Source organism: Cervus elaphus, chromosome 3 (assembly GCF_910594005.1).
Source record: "Cervus elaphus chromosome 3, mCerEla1.1, whole genome shotgun sequence".
NCBI lineage: Eukaryota > Metazoa > Chordata > Mammalia > Artiodactyla > Cervidae > Cervus > Cervus elaphus.
Window position 1 is genome coordinate 46,186,444 of NC_057817.1, and position 16,495 is coordinate 46,202,938.

Genomic DNA, 16,495 nt, shown 5'->3' on the forward strand with positions numbered 1-16,495 from the left:
GAGAAGCGGGTGACAGCGGATGAGATGGTTGGATGGCATCACCAACTCAATGGACTTGAGTTTGAGCAAACTCCAGGAGATAGTGAAGGACAGGGAAGCCTGGTGTGCTGCAGTCCATGGGGTCGCAAAGACTCAGACATGACAGTGACTGAACAATGACAACAAGCATTTGATGGCATTAGGATACTTTAGAAGAGGGTCTTTGTAACTCCATACACATGGAATTACATACAAGCCAAGTGCTTTAGTCCTAATGATAGTATGTAGAAATCACCATAAAATTTTCCCTTCATTAAAAAAATCCTTTATTTTAAAAAGATGCAGTGAAAACACTTGAGGTTAAAAAAAAAGATAGTAGTTTTGAACTAATTAGACCTTGCATATTTTTGAGAATACAAATCTCTAGAAATGAAAAGCCGAGCATCCCAAAATAAGTCAGAATGTAATAATATTCCCTGGAATTTATACAACTCTTAAAATGTTCCTTGGAGTACATGAAGATGCACTGTTATTTTCCCAGTTCATAGATAGATAAATAGGGAATAGAGAGATTAATTCATCCATTGACAGGGCCAGAAAGCAAAACCTAGGTCGCCTTATACACTGCTGAGTTCTTTTCTTGGATGTAAAATATTTAATTGTGCTAAAATTTTTGCCACCTCAAAACAGAATCTGAATGTAACCCCTCGAAGTAGTGTTGACAGAAAGGATACAAGCCTGAGTTAATCCAGACTGCCACACGGAAAAGCCATCCAGGAGGGTATTTTGACAGAAACAGATGGAAAAGAAAGAGATTCTTTTGAATGTGGTGTAAAATTTACATTATCCTCCACAAACTTCCGTGTAGTCCCCATGTTTATATAATTCATCACTGTGTCCTTAGGCAATATAGATTAGGAAGCCCAATGAGCTCATGTTCTTTTTTCTGAGTCTAAACTCTCTTTTCAAGGGCAAATCTGGAGCATGGTCTGTAAGACAGCAAGATTGATGAGTGAGGACCAACCCAATCCATCTGTGATTTCTTTGATATTCCTGATTCTCTTGGGACAAAAATGTCTGATGTCACTTACATCATTTCTTGGTGTATTATTGCCCAATTTGTAATCAGTTTCAGCCAAGCAGATAACCTCCACCAGTGATTTTCCTGTCTCTGCCTCTTTACTTTTGAATATTCCATTCATCTCATCTAAAACATCTTCTATTCTTTCCCTAAAGAATAATCTATGTCTTCATTTTCCCTTCTGCAACTAAACAATAACAAGATCAAAACTCTTCTGAGGATCACCCCCTTAGGCGACACAGGGCATCCCACTCATTCATCTGTATCACGCTGTGCCTCATATAGACTCACACTGTGCACTCATTTGCTCAACAAATGTTCAAATGTCTTCTCAAGTGTGTTCACTGAGTATCTTCATCCATGGCTCTACGTGACTCACTTGCTGCCGCTAAGTCTCTTCAGTCGTGTCCGACTCTGTGCAACCCCATAGACAGCAGCCCAGAGGCTCCTCCGTCCCCGGAATTCTCCAGGCAAGAACACTCGAGTGGGTTGCCATTTCCTTCTCCGTGACTCACTTGAGGAGTTCATAAAATACTAATGCGTGGGCTTCCAGACCAAATAATCAGTATCACTGAAGGGTGGGGCCAGTGGTATGCAGGTAAAAGTTCAACAACTTGCTCTCCAGGAAAATAAAAGTCCTGACTTGTAGTATATATCAATTTCCATGGTGTAACTACTCCCACCAAAATGGATTTCAAGTCACCTACCTGACATCACTAAATATAGAATCTGGAAGAGATATAATTGCTGGCTCCAGCATACACCACTGGCTAGGGTTCAGGATGGACACACATTTATAGCTGTCTGTCCTTCAGTATCTGAGGAGGGCTGATTCCAGGATTTGCCTTGGATACTCAAGTTCTATAGTTGGTCCTCACTCCATACCCGTGATTTTGCATCCACCCATTAAACCAACTATGGATCCTGTGGTGCTGTAGTAGTTAGTGAAAAAAAATCCCTGTTTAAGTTGACCATCACAGTTCAAACCCATGTTGTTCAAGGGTCAACTGTGTATATTAATATATACAGCTGGATATACATAATTATATTAATGGTATCTGTAGGTGATTCCAACATGCAGCCAAGGCTAAGAATCTCTGAACTAGATTACACATTTCTCATATGCAGTGACTGTGTTTTGTTTGTCTTATCTTCCCTACAACCCCAAGAACAGAGACTGAATCAAAGCTTTAACAGACCACCTAAGATTATTAACCTGTCATTCACAGCCCGTGAAGTAACAGTGAACACAGGAATATACTTTGACTCCAATGCACAGAATTATAAATTCATTTTCTCTTGATTTCCCTACTAGTGAAGAATGAGAGGATAATATATTTGGGATCTCCTACTTAAAAATGTCAAGTTTTTGTTTATATTTTGTTCTGTTTAATATTGCTTAGAAACATCGTGTGCTTATTTTTAGTGTTCCCTACCACTCCTGGCTTTTAGGAGAGGGAACAGCTATGATTATGATTTTTTGTTCATGGAAGCTCTATTTTTGTTTTAAAGCACGTGTGCAATTATTCAGATACATTTATCCTGTATGCTTATATTTGTTTAGAAGCTTCAATTCTCTTTCAAGCTGCATTTGCAAAGAACAGTAGATACAAGAGATTGTCTTTTCCATGCAAACCAACACTGTCCCAAGAGAACAGGGTGAAAGGTACAGTTTTAGAGAATTCTAGGGAAAAGATCCTACAGATAAATTATATGAAAGATCAACAAAGAACTTGGTAACCTGTGACACTGCTTAATAACTTACTTCGGTAGGTTCTACGTGATACACCTAGGTCTCCTGTGCATCTCTTTCAACCCCAAAAGGGAGAACAGCAAGACATTTTTATATTTTAATTTATTATTCAAGACATACTTTCTTAATAAACATGATTCTTATGCTTCTAAGTACAGATTATAATTGGGACAAGGAACTCCAGGCATATGGAACAAGAGAAGGTTCCTAATTTTGATGTTGCCAAAGACTTCAGAGACTCATTCAGCTAAGATCGGAGAGTTCATCAATAGCAAAATTAGTATAACAATTTCTCAATTTCCAAGCCTCCTTTGGGGGGAATAAGTCAATGAACAGATATGTTTCCAGTCATGGATCATGATATACTTTGCAGCTAATAAGTCCTGTATTGAGTCAATGGGATGTGGATCGTTAGATGGAAAGGACAAAATTCGATGTTTAAGTATGGGCAAAACACCTCAGAAGATTAAGTATTTGTTTTATATGAGGCACTAAAAGGGTTTATTTTTAAAAGTATTTTTATTTGCTTTGTATACTTTAGGTCTTGGCGTCTTTCAGAATTTTTGAAAACCTCAGACTATATATTCTTGACTATGTCTGAAGGATAAAATCAGTTTTCAAGAACACTACAATGCTGACATAATCAAAACTAGAGAAAGGCTAAATAAAGATTATCTGGGGTCATGTTTTTTTTTGTCTTACTTTTTATATTAATTGGGAGAAAAAAATCACAATGACTGTCTCTTACCTGAGCAGGCTTCTTCTGAACAACTTGTTGTGGCTAAGAAAGAAAAAAAAAAAAAAAAGAATTGTTATAATTTAAAAGGAAACACACACAATGAGAATAATTAAGTATACATGTTTTAAATATTGACACTTGTTTTCGAAGACGAAAGTTTCTTCGAAGTTCAAATGGTTTCTTTCAGGTTAAAGGATGTTTAAAACAATTCCCAACTAAGGTCTGTAATACATAGCAGTTACATCAAAATAAACTTGCTATTCTATTCACTTTGTTTTAGCTAGCATATCACAAAACTTAGGAAGTGAAAGGGCTTAATTTGTTACAATTTTGTTTAAAAAAACTCAGCTTTATTGAGATATAATTTATATACCACAAAAGTCACCCATATGAAGTGTATACATCTAAGCTTTTTAGCATAGTCTGAAGGTAGTACAAGTATCACCACTATCCAATTTTAGAAGATTTCACCTCTTCGGAAAGAAACCCATCCATTATCACCTACTCCCATTCCCTCTTCCTCCTCTAGCTAACCTCCAGTCCCCAGTCAATTACTAATCTACTTTCTGTCTCTACATGTGTGTGTTCAGTCATGTCTGACTCTTTGCAACCCTACGGACTGTAGCCCATCAGGCTCTTCTGTCCATGAATTTCCCAGGCAAGAATACTGGAGTAGGTTGCCATTTCCTTCTCCAAGGCATCTTCCTGACCCAGGGAAGGAACCTGCATCTCTGCATTGGCAGGCGGATTCGTTATCTTTACTACCACCTGTAACTTTGCCTATTCTGGACATGTCACGTAAACATACAGTCTTTTGTATCTTTTATAATCATACAATATATGGTCTTCTTTCACTTAAAATGTTTCCTAGGATTATTCATGCTATAGCATGTATCAGTAATTCATTCTTTTTAATAATTTTATTTATTTACCTATCTTTTGGTGGTGTAGCATGTGGGATCTTAGTTCCCTGACCAGGGAGTGAACCTGTGCCCCCTGCATTGGAAACATGGAGTCTTAACCACTGGTCCACAAGGGAAGCCCCAGTAATTAATTTCTTTTTATTGACAAATAATATTCCCTTGTATGGATATATTTTGTTTACACATCCATCAGTTCATGCACATCTGGGCTGTTTCCAACTTTTGGCTATCATGAATGATGCTACTATGAACATCCATGTATGAGTTTTCGTGTGTACAAGTTTTTATTTCGCTTAGGTATACAGCTAGGAGTGGCATTTCTTGGTCATAGAGGTTAACTGTTAAACTTTTTAAAGAGCTGTCAGATAGTTTTCCAAAGCAGCCTCATCATTTTATAGTCTCATCAGCAATGTAGGAGAATTCCAATTGCTCCCCATACATGCCCACACTTGCTACCGTCTTTTTACATCCTGCTGGTGTGAAGGTGAGTGTCATTGTGGTTCTGATTTGAATATTCCTAATGGCTGATAATGTTGACCATCTTTTCATGTGCCTTTTGGTCATTTGTATATCTTCTTTAGAGAAATGTCTATTTGAATCTTTAAAAACTGTATTTGTCTATTCATTATTGAGTTATAAGTTCTTTATATGTTCTGGATACAAGTTTCTTATCAGAATCTGATGTGCAATTTTTTTTTCCCCATTCTGTGGGTTCATTCGCTTTCTTGACGGTACCATTTGCAGAATATTTTGTCATATCTGTATCTGCAAATCTCTATCATCTCTATTTAATTCTGGATGTAGTACAAAGTCCCCCTTTTTGAGTGAACTATCTGAGCAAACTTTTCTGTCCAGCTTGTTAGCTGTTCAATATTTAGCATATTAGAAAAACATTTAAGTTATTCTTTGTTGCTGTAAAAGGTGGATCTGAAGCCCATTTTTCTTGGGGGTGCACCTTGGGGCATGCAGGATCTTAGTTCTCTGACCAGGGATTGAACCTGTGCCCCCTGCATTGAGAACATGGGGTCTTAACCACTGGAGCACCAGGGAAGTCCCATGAAGCCGCAAATTTTTAATGAATTACTTCCAGTGCTCACTCTCATGTTTGAATATAAGCCTTATTTATTTATTCTATCTAGGCTTCCCAGGTGGTGCTAGTGGTAAAGAACCCGCCTGCCATTGTAGAAGACATAAGAGATGTGGGTTCCATCCCTGGGTCAGGAAGATCCCCTGGAGGAGGGCATGGCAACCCACTCCAGTGTTCTTGCTTGGAGAATCCCATGGACAGAGGAGCCTGGCGGGCTTCAGTCCACAGGGTCTCAAAGAGTAGGTTGCTTCACGACTGAAGCGACTTAGCATGCACACACACACATCACTGAGATTTGCAAATACAACTGAACCACCACCCCGATGTGGGCAATGACACGCTTCTGTGGTACAAAGGAAAGAAAGAAACTTGCTACAGTTCTCCCAGATAACAGAAGTGAAGGTAAGTTCACTCTTATCGTGAAGGGGAAGAACTTCTATTCATTTTCCTTCCTTTTAGTGATGGTGTCATGTCTTACTGCTGCTGTAGTAGATGTGTTTTATTAAAAAAAAAAAAAGAAAATCAGAGCTTTTAATTTTGTAGATGAACAAGATAAACACAAAAGAAAGGCAAAATATTCTTGTTTACTGGGAAAAAAAAAACCAAACCCAAAAGTTCTTCCCTCTGACTTTAAATCACAGTAGAGATGACATCATAAAAGCCCAGGTTCTGAGATGATGTGTTCTCCAGGTGGAATCCAACTGAGAATGATTAGGACTTCTTTGCCTCTTAGGACTCAAGAATACTCTCTGAGCGCTCAGAGAGTATTCATTTCAAAAGAGTCGTTTGTGAGAACAGACCACTTTTCTTCCTCCCCCTTTTTTTCCCTGCCGATTACACCTGTACACTGCTTACTCCCAGATCGTTTCAAATCCCCACACATTCTTGCAGGCTGACCGGTTCCTCCTGCTCAGAAGTCCCCCTCCCTTCTTGGCTGCGGAGCCCGCATTCATGTGACTCCTGCACATTGCGGGGCTCAATGAAATCCTCTGAAAGGGCTGCCAGCTCGCCCAATTTTCCATGAATTAGGTCCTGACACTTCAATGAGGGGAAAGACAATGTCTGAAACCCTGCCAGCCCTGGCTCCCGGCCTAGTCCGTGTCACAGAACTTCTTCCAGCTGCCCTTCCACACAGCACTTCATACTTTTCAGACCACCAAACAAACAGACCCTTGAGGACTTTCAATGCTGGTTGGGGCCGTGGCTGCCGGGATGTCTGCCCAGCCTCTGGCACCCAATGGCTCCAGACTGCGCCGGGGCCGCCGTTTTCCGTTGTTGTTATTTTGTTTTGTTTTTTATTTTTATGAATGGCTTTGGGAAGAAAATGCAGACGGAAGCACAATACTACAGCCATTCATAAAAAGTGAGAGGAAACAAACTGCTGTCTGAAAATCTTCGGGGACACCAAACTGCAAATCTCTTATCTTCCTTGGGGCACCTACTAGCTTAAATACCTAGAAGCCAGGTGCCCCGTAGGGCTCTTGTCATTGAAACCACAGCCGACCACTATATTTTAATAAAAACTGACTAATATCAACTGTGCAGATGGACCTGGAATGTGGTTGGCAGTATATTTCCCTGCACCTTAAGAAGTGAGTCATATTTTGCACGTGCATTTCCTGTATAGAAGCTAAAATCTATTTTAAAAATCAGTATCATTGTGACTGCAAGGACCCAGGACTTGTTATTTTCATTCACTCAGAGGGAAACTAAGGCAGAGGGAATTTAATTAACTCCCCTGAGATCATCTTCTAAAACTACAACAACCAGGGTTTCCTAATTCTCTTAATCCCCTATATAATGCTCTGAGGAAACCTGTTCTCAACCTTTTCTTTAAAAAAAAAACAAAAGTCAAATCTGATTCAGCCCCAGAGGAGAAGCTACTATTTCATGACTTTGGTTCCCACCTCCAGATTCACTCTGCTCTTCGATCTCTCGGGATTCCACACGCCACCACAGCCGGGAAGGTCCCGGGTTTCGTCAGCAGGGCCAGCTCTGACTCTCCTAGGCTACCGATGGGGAGTGAACCTGGGGGGAGGACTCAGTCCCACAAGGTCAGCTGCTCCCCCTCCCCACTTGGAGATTCTTCTATCATTACCTACTGTGGAGGGTCCGAGCACATCTCTCTTATAGGGGGGTGCTACTGAACAGATAGCAAAGCCCTCCAAGTTGCTGATTTAGACAGTTCTGATGGTTCCACTTTAGTTAAGTCTGTCCATGTGGGGAAGTCTGCACAGTTTAGGTGCTCTGCAGACCTGGCATGTCAACCGTGCCTTGCACTGAGATTCTGAGTTCCTTATAAGAAGGTTACACCTTTCAAATAGCTTGTAATGAAAGTCTCTCATTCCACAGTGGCATTTTAACTTCTGAAATACAATTGGTGGAAGAGAGCTTCCTCCCAGAACAAAAGAATATCAACAACAAAGGACTTTGAAGAAATGCTTTGAATTAAGTTAATGTTAAATAAAACTGTGAAGACAATTAAAAAACCCATCGATTGAATGAATCATAAAAAGATTAAGAAGGGCCCTCTCTAATCACGGAGACGTCAATATGCAGTTTTCTGCAGGTTAAACCTTACATCGGACTAGCGCAGACAAACTGAAAGTACAACCTTTAAGCAAATAAATACTATTGTTAAAGTCTGTAAATAGCTTAGGAGACAGCATACTAAACTAGATTGTGCAAAGAATGTGAAAAAGGAAAGAACTTATTTTTGGATTTCTGAGATCATACAGCAAACCAGTATTTCTCCAAATGAAAGGGGAAAAAAGATTGAATTCTTAATGTCCACAGAGTATTTTGGCTTTTAAGATTTTGTAAAAAGACATTGGTATAGGAAATTTATTTCAGCATAATTAAGGGGCTCCCCGGTCCTCATGAGAATCCAGCCTATGGTTCCAGGGAGTCTAGGTATTTTAAAACTGATGCCTAGGCTGCTAAGCCACCCCTTCTAGTAGGTATTGAAAGAAAATCCTTCACAATAAAGAACCTGAACATTAGTAGTTTACTTCAATACTAACCTAAACATTAAATGAAAAGAAGCTTGAATTGGGCTTAACATCTTGATGTTTTAAAAAATGAGGTACAATGTTTAGTAAAGTAAGGATGATTATTATGCAAAGGGTTTTAAGTTGACCTTTGGAAGAAAACAGTCCTTTACTGGATCTCCGTGCAATGGGTCTTTTGGTTTTATGTAAGTAGCAAATTTTTAATCTGATTATATTCTTTGTTTTATTGCCAGCTAGCAATAGATGGTTTTGCCCACTGGCTTTTAAAATCATAAGACCATTGTTCAGTTAAGAGATACCTCTGTTCCCTAGCACATACTCTTTTTTTTCATGTTGACCCTTCTTTCATTCTCATAGCAGTACAGGGCAAGACAGATCCATCCCCTAGCTGTTTACTAGGGGATTTTTAAATTTTAAATTTTAAAGAATTTAAAAATCTTTTAAAAGAATTTTAAAATCCTCATTTCTTTTGTGAGATGTGAATGGCCCCTAAAATATTAACTCTTATTTCTAAATGAAAGTTACATTTTAGGGGCCTTTTACATCTCACAAAATAACAGCTCACAGGATAAGCTCAGTTATTTAAAATTTTTAATTAAATATGGTATCCCGCTAAAAAAGATACTTGTTTTTTAAAGTTCCCAGAGAGTCCTTTATGGCTTAATTGAAACAGAGGCGCTTATGATTATGTTTGTAACCACACAAGTGCAATCAGATTCGACTTCTGCCTGAGGTGACTTCTTCTTGTTTCGTCACTAAGAAGTCCGATTCTTTTGAGACCCTAAGGACTGTAACCTCCACCCCAACACCCCACCCCCTGCCCAGCTCCTCTGTCCATGGGATTTCTCAGGCAAAAGTACTGGAGTGAGTTGCCATTTCCTTCTCCAGGGGGTCTTCACGACCCAAGGATCAAACCCTTGCAGTGTCTTCTGCATTGGCAGGTGTGTTCTTTACCAATGAGCTGCCAGGGAAGCCCATGGTGGCTTCTAATTCAATTTAAAAATGAATGGTCAGGACTTCCCTGGTGGTCCAGTGGTTAAGATTCTGCACTTTCATTGTAGGGGGCATGGGCTCAATCTCTGGTCGGGGAACTAATATTCTGCATGGCACGGCCAAAAATAGATAAGTAAATAAAAACAAATTTAAAAATGAATGGTCAACTCTCAGTGACATCACTATAGGGAAGTTGAGTTCAGAGTATTCTCTAACACCAAGTGGTCAAAAAGTTATTTGATTTACCTAAGGAATCACCTCGGGCTTCCCTGGTAGCTCAGACCATAAAGAATCTGCCTGCAATGCGGGAGACCTGGGTTCGATCCCTGGGTTGGGAAGATCCCCTGGAGGAGGACATGGCAACCCATTCCTGTATTCTTGCCTGGAGAATCCCCATGGACAGAGTAGCTTGGTGAGCTACAGCCCATGGGGTTGCAGAGTCAGACACAGCAGAGAGACTAAGCACTTGAGGAATGTTTCTGTTAATTAGATAGGACAATGTGTCTGAAGTTTGAAGAATTTCAGATCAAATGTTGGTTCAATGTGAGGATGAAACTTAGCTGTAGCTATACAAATCCCTCGCCTAATGAATGCGTTAGTCGCTCAGTTGTGTCCAACCCTTTGCGACCCAATGGAACCTACCAGGCTCCTCTGTTCAGGGAATTCTCCAGGCAAGAATACTGGAGTGGGTTGCCATTCCCTTCTCCAGGGGATCTTCCCGACCCAGGGATCGAACCTTGGCCTACCTGCATTGCAGGTAGATTCTTGACCATCTGAACCACCAGGGAAGTCCTGCCTATTGCATATACCACTCTTATTGGGTTGAGAGTCTTTCTGTATTGACAGCTTCTTCAAGCTGAGAAGGATCCTGCCTCCTAGTGGTGGGAGGCCTTCGTAAAGGAGAATATATCCACCATAATTAAGTAGTTAATGTCAATTTTTCTTCAGCTCAGAAAAAGCCTAGGTTGGATTACAACTTCTGTGTCTTGTCCCTCCCGTGTGCACTCAAGAGATGACGGTGCAATGTGTATACACATGTAGCCCCGAATGGTTACAATTTGACAGTAACATCTGGCCCTTAGAACGTAAAGGAGATTCTGTAGTTCTCTGTACAAAGTCTCCTAACAAGTGATAAATCTATGTGGAGTTTTGGCAAAATCTCTGGAATTTTTGCTTGGTATCGGGGGGGAAGGGGAAGGGGAGGTGTTCTTTATTTTCCACTCTACTTGGCTTTACTCTTGAACTTAATGCAAAAGACAAAAGTAAGCATCATTTCAAAAGTATTTATTGGATTATTATAGCAAAGTGCCCTCACTGCAGCTGGCCTTGTTTAATCTGTTCAAGGATGAGAACAGTCACAATCTGCTCTAGTTCGTGTTTATTAACATCAGCCTGTGTGTGTATGGCAGTGAGCCACTGAAGTTCTCATGAAAACAGATTTGGGAGCTAATACTGTGGAGTTTTTGGTACCTTTCTGACTTCTGGTACCTTTCTGGTACCCTCAGAATGGAGGAGAAAGATCAATGAGGAGTTCTTTAAAAAACCTCAGTGTCCTGACTAGTTGTAAAAGCCAACCTTTTACAATTTGACCTGATGAAGTTATTCACTGGCTTATCAAATTTGAATTGATATATGATAAAGTATACATCAGATGGGGACTGGGTATACAAAATGAATAAGAAATGTTTCCTAGTCTCAAGAATCCTAGTGTCTAACTGGGAGACAAATGAGGAAATAGATATTAAAGAGTATAAAGTGCATTTAGATTAATTTTCTCCTATGTTCAATGCAATCAAACATAGAGAAGCATGTTCATCAAATTACAAAAAAGGATAATTATAAGAAAGAAGAGCTCTTTTCCCTTCTAATGGGGAACATGAGAAAGCAGAGGTAAGTTCACTGAAGAAAAGAAAACACAAGAAATTTGAAGACTTGATGTAGAGTTAAAATATCATTCATCTCTATCACAAAAAATACAGATAGAAGTAAAGCGTTTTCTTTGGTTTCAGTTTGGAAAGTTAAAGATTAGAATTAAGTTTAAGAAAATCAGAAAACAAAACAAAATGCAGCAATGGTGGCAGTGTTGTTAAAATTATGACTAATTTTTAAATGATACTTTGGTATGCTCCTGAGTTGCAGCATTTAACAAGCATTGTTCTCTTAGAGAAGATGGCTGCACTTTGGGGATATAAAGCATTCTGAAGTAGACAGTTACACACAGGTGGGGTAAAGGAATACATCGTCTCGAGAGTTGACTTTTCATTTCAATTTTTATAATTCTCCAAGATTTGGGGGGAAGAATCCATCCTTACGCAAAGGAGCTGAGTAAAAATTGCAAGGTTAGTGTTGCTTCACGGAAAAAGAATTACTCTTGGTTCAGACCTATTTCCTCATCACACAATATTTTTAGACAGAAACACTATGTATTTTTTAAAGATGCAAATTATTTATTCTCTTTACATATTTCTTTTTTTCTCTCTATAGCCATTCACAAAGCTAGTTCACTTTGCAAAGGCACACATGGCAAGCAGCACCAAAGGAAAATGAGTAAATACGTGAAACATTATGCTGTTGGGTTTTGACAAATTAAACACATGTGCATAGATGCTATGGACTAAATTCAAACTTTAGTTAATGTCAACTTTAGCCTGACAGTTCAAGACTAATGTTCAATAATGGATAACGCAGACATCTATGAGATAATGGAAATTAAATTGTGTACTATAGGATTGTGTTGTGTGTTTGTGTTAGTTGCTCAGTCATGTCTGACTCCTTGTGAGGAGGTGATCAATAATCAATACTCCAAATCTGTTGGAGACATACTTGAAAGTCTACTTGAGACACAACGTCTTCTTAACATCTGACAGATTATTCAGAGTGATTATGTGAAATTGGATTTGGACTTGCTGAACTAGAGACACAATTTTTTATATCCCATGTAATACCTTTTCTTGTGTGTTTGTCCATGTGCATAGGATAGAGATCATGTGACTTTTAAGTAGTTCTAATTACTTTTATTTTAATGAGAGAGGTTTAGAATCAATACTCAGAAACCTTCTTTGATACTGAGAAGATCTGTTGGGGTTGTAGGATAAAACATTTTAAAGTGGTTTATTTACCACTACTATATATAAAATAGGTTACTAACAAGGACCTACTGTGTAGCACAGGGAACCCTTCTCAATATTCTGTAATGACCTATATGGGAAAAGAATCTAAAACTATTGGATATATGTCTATGCATAACTGATTCACTTTGCTCTACAGCAGAAACTGACATCACTGTAAATCAACCATACTCCAATAAAATTTTTAAAAAAATGGTTTTACAAAATGATTTGAGGAGCCAGCATTTCCCAGCAGCTCTACTAGTTACACATGGAAACCGAATTTAAAAAGCTGAATCATGATTTTAGGCATTTCCTTTCCTTAAGGAAAGAGTCAGTAAATTTATTTGTAATCGCTTATGCTCTCAAGGACTACAAAGGGATAGTTTATGGGTTGAGAGCTCTACGATACTTAACTGAGTCATCTCTCTCCTAGAACCCTAATTTAGCAGTATTTTCTTGGCATTAGCCTAGGGCTGACTTTAGCAGTTGAGTTGTTTTCCTTGGAGGAAGTTTAATATTCAATCCGAGAAATGTTAACTATTCCCGAACATTAGCTTAAATCCTTTAACGTTTTAAGCAGTTGTAGAAGTGAGCTCTCTTTCTTTCACATTCTCACACTTCCAGAGTGTACCCAGCACACCCGTCTTTCCAGAGAATACCTGCTTCCTGGATGCTCCCTGGAGGTTTTCTCTGGATTAATGTCCCTTTCTTCAGAATCCGTAAATTAAAATGTCTCCCTTCCTTCTTCAGAAAAACCTCACATTTCATTGGGCTTGTCTCCAAAGTCTCTATTTAAAACTTAAGCGAGTCTCAGGCAACCAACCCCCTAAACTACCTAACTCAGCTCAACTGCTCTACAACGGATGACCCTAGCATCGCTATATTGTCATCCTAAAAACTATGTATTTGTTTTGACCGTTGCAGAAATGTCTCTCTGAACTTTGTTTCATGATCATACCCACTGAATCAAACTTTCTTTCATTACAATTCAGGGTAAGGTGATATGACGCTGCACTTTCTATTCCGATTGATCATAGAGGAACAATAACAAAAATAATACATTTTACAAAGTGATCTGATGTGTACTGTCTGATTTACTCCACAACAGCCATCTGCGGAAAAGTACCACTGTTCAGATTTATACATGAGGAAGTAGAACCCTAAAGACACTCAGTGACTTACAAGGGCCAGTACATAATGAAGCCACAACTGTAACACAGGCCACGTGGTTCCAGATCTTTTGCTCCTTCTATCATCCCACGCTGCTGCAGCAATCTGCTTATTCTGTGCTTTTCTAATTAAAAATCAGTGCTATAAGCAACCATCATCCATAAAAACAGCATACGTTTAAAAAGATCATAAAGATCTAGCTTTCTGGGGCTATGCCTTCACTGAGAAGAAAAATAATCAAATAAGAGGAAAAACTGAATTTTAATGTAACAATATTAAAAGATCTTAGTTCAATTGAATGCTTCTAATGTTCTTAAAGGAGAAGTCAGTATCAGAAAACCACTTTCAGTAGTTCTGAAAAGTTTTGTCAAAAGTCTCAAGATGTTTTAGAAATATAAATAGCAGCTTGTTTCTCACTAGATTTCTATAAAAGTTGAAATCCTGCCCTGCTATTCATATATATATATGTGTATATAACTATATATACCTACACACACATACACACACAAATATATATATACACTTTCCTTTATCCTTTTATTTCCTTTATTCTCTTTGAAAAGTTCATGGAAAAAAATTCAGGCAGAATTGTGAAAGCTACGATTTTTGTGATAAATGCTAATAAATTACTTTTGCTTTCTTCCCCCCTGTTTATTACATGCTCTATTATGTGATGGTGTTAAAAACATTAGCTATAAATTCCATGGTGTCTACGATATAGGAAATAATAGACACAGTTCCTATCCCTATGGTGTTAACAATTTCATGTATTATTGTCTGTAAGCAAAACGTGAGGAAGAATAAAGATGCCTGCTTCTCATCAGATGCCATACTGGTCCTTCCATCCAGCTGCTCATCTACATCATCAGACAGCTCTCCTCATTCCTTGTGGCTTTCTTTCTCTTTTTAATATTTACATTTATTTATTTTTAATTGCAGTATAATTGCTTTCAATATTGTGTTTCTGCCATACAGCAACATGAATCAGCCATAGCTATATGTATGTCCCTTCTCTCTTGAACCTCCTTCCTGTGGCTTTCTGCTCAAGGAATCCCCCTTTAATCCCCTGTATGTATGGTCTCTGCATTCACTGGCGGGTGCTTTTGTGCATGTGTTCATTTCTTTGGAATGTGACCACCCGTGACACGTATTTTTTACCCATGATATATGTAAATACACATCGCCATACAGAAGAAGTCATTTAAAACACTCCATTTAAAGCCACATATAGATGTGTAATATTTATATATATTTACATTAAGGTACAATTACTAGTCAAAGCTATGATGACCCGCCAAGCTCCAACCTCAGAGATGTGTATCTGCAAACGCTAAGCAGATCACGCCACCAATGGAAAATTCCCAGGGAAATTGCCCACCCACCTGACTCAGCTCCTAGCATACTTCTTGTCTTCTGCATGGAGTAAACCTTCAAAAAAGGTTTTTGACTGATTTCTATGCCTTCTCATTGCCTGGAGAAGGTCCTCCTCCTCTTCTAACTTCTCTTCCTCAGGTGGTGGTGATAACCTTTCATAGATCTCATAAAAGAACGCTAGAGAAATGCAGATTCCTGACTCCACTCCTAGATTCAGGACGGATTTAGTAACCTATTTCATAAATAAGCAACATGGTCTTCTGGCTGGTACTCTGAGAAATATCGTCATAGGAAAACAATGGTTAAACTACAATGCTTCCCTCCAACAAGGCTCCTACAAGGTAGTTGACACGAGAGAGGTTTATTTTCACGGATCCAAGAAAAAAGAGGAGAGGGACATGGATATGTTTTTAGAAACATGAAAAGACACATTAAATACGACTTTATACCCCTGTAGATCAGCGTATGTGGGGAAGGGTAACAAAAGCTTTTTAAACAATCTATAAAAATGCAGATAATGAATTCTGATGAACCTCAAGTATCCTGGCAAAGAAAATTCTTCTTGTATGCTTTTGAATACAATAGGGGATTTAACCTGCTGAATTACTCAACTGTCTTTTTAAGGATTAAAAAGAATTTTTTTTTGAGGAGCACCAGTTTTAAAGTCTTTATTAAATTTGTTGCAATATTTCTTCTGCTTTTACACTTTGCTATTTTGGCCCTGAGGCCTGGGGGATCGTAGCTCCTCCACCAGGGATTGAACCCGTGTCCCCTGCATTGGAAGGTGAAGGCTTAACCACTGGACCACCAGGGAAGTCCCAAGGATGTTATGATGATGAACAGAAAGCCTGGAGATGATGCCTCTTCAGAACTGGTTGATTTAGCAGGTTAAATTCAGTTGGTAAAATCCTTGGGTCATCAGGTTCTTTCTAACCTTCTGCTCTGCCACCTTATATTTGTTCTCAGTGTATCTCCCCCAGAGTTACAAGACCAGTATGACTGTTCCTGGTGGCACTTTCAGGAAAGTCGATGACTCCAGGAGGAGAGACAGTGTCCTATGGTCCCAAGCAGACCGCTCTTCTTTCCTCCTGCCAGAGGAATGGAATCGCTCACCAGCTCTGACAAATCAGACTTACCCCTGAGCAAGGAAAAGGGTCACTGTGAACAAAGGAAAGGAGGGACTGGATCTACAATAGCAATCAGTTGGCTTTGAGTATTTCACTCTTCCCTGTGCCTTTCTCTCTGTCTTTGAGCGCTGCCACGAAGCGCCCTCTC

The 16,495-nt window shown here is 39.1% G+C and overlaps 1 protein-coding gene across 1 annotated transcript in view; it reads right to left on the bottom strand.

Moving 5' to 3' along the window:
- The window catches only part of HMGA2 (high mobility group AT-hook 2), a 144,091-nt gene that overhangs the window by 12,804 nt on the left and 114,792 nt on the right, over positions 1-16,495 (bottom strand). Inside the window, exon 4 of the mRNA XM_043887943.1 lies at positions 3,562-3,594. Within this exon, the coding sequence (XP_043743878.1) occupies positions 3,562-3,594 (33 nt within the window). The remainder of the gene's footprint in view (positions 1-3,561; positions 3,595-16,495) is intronic.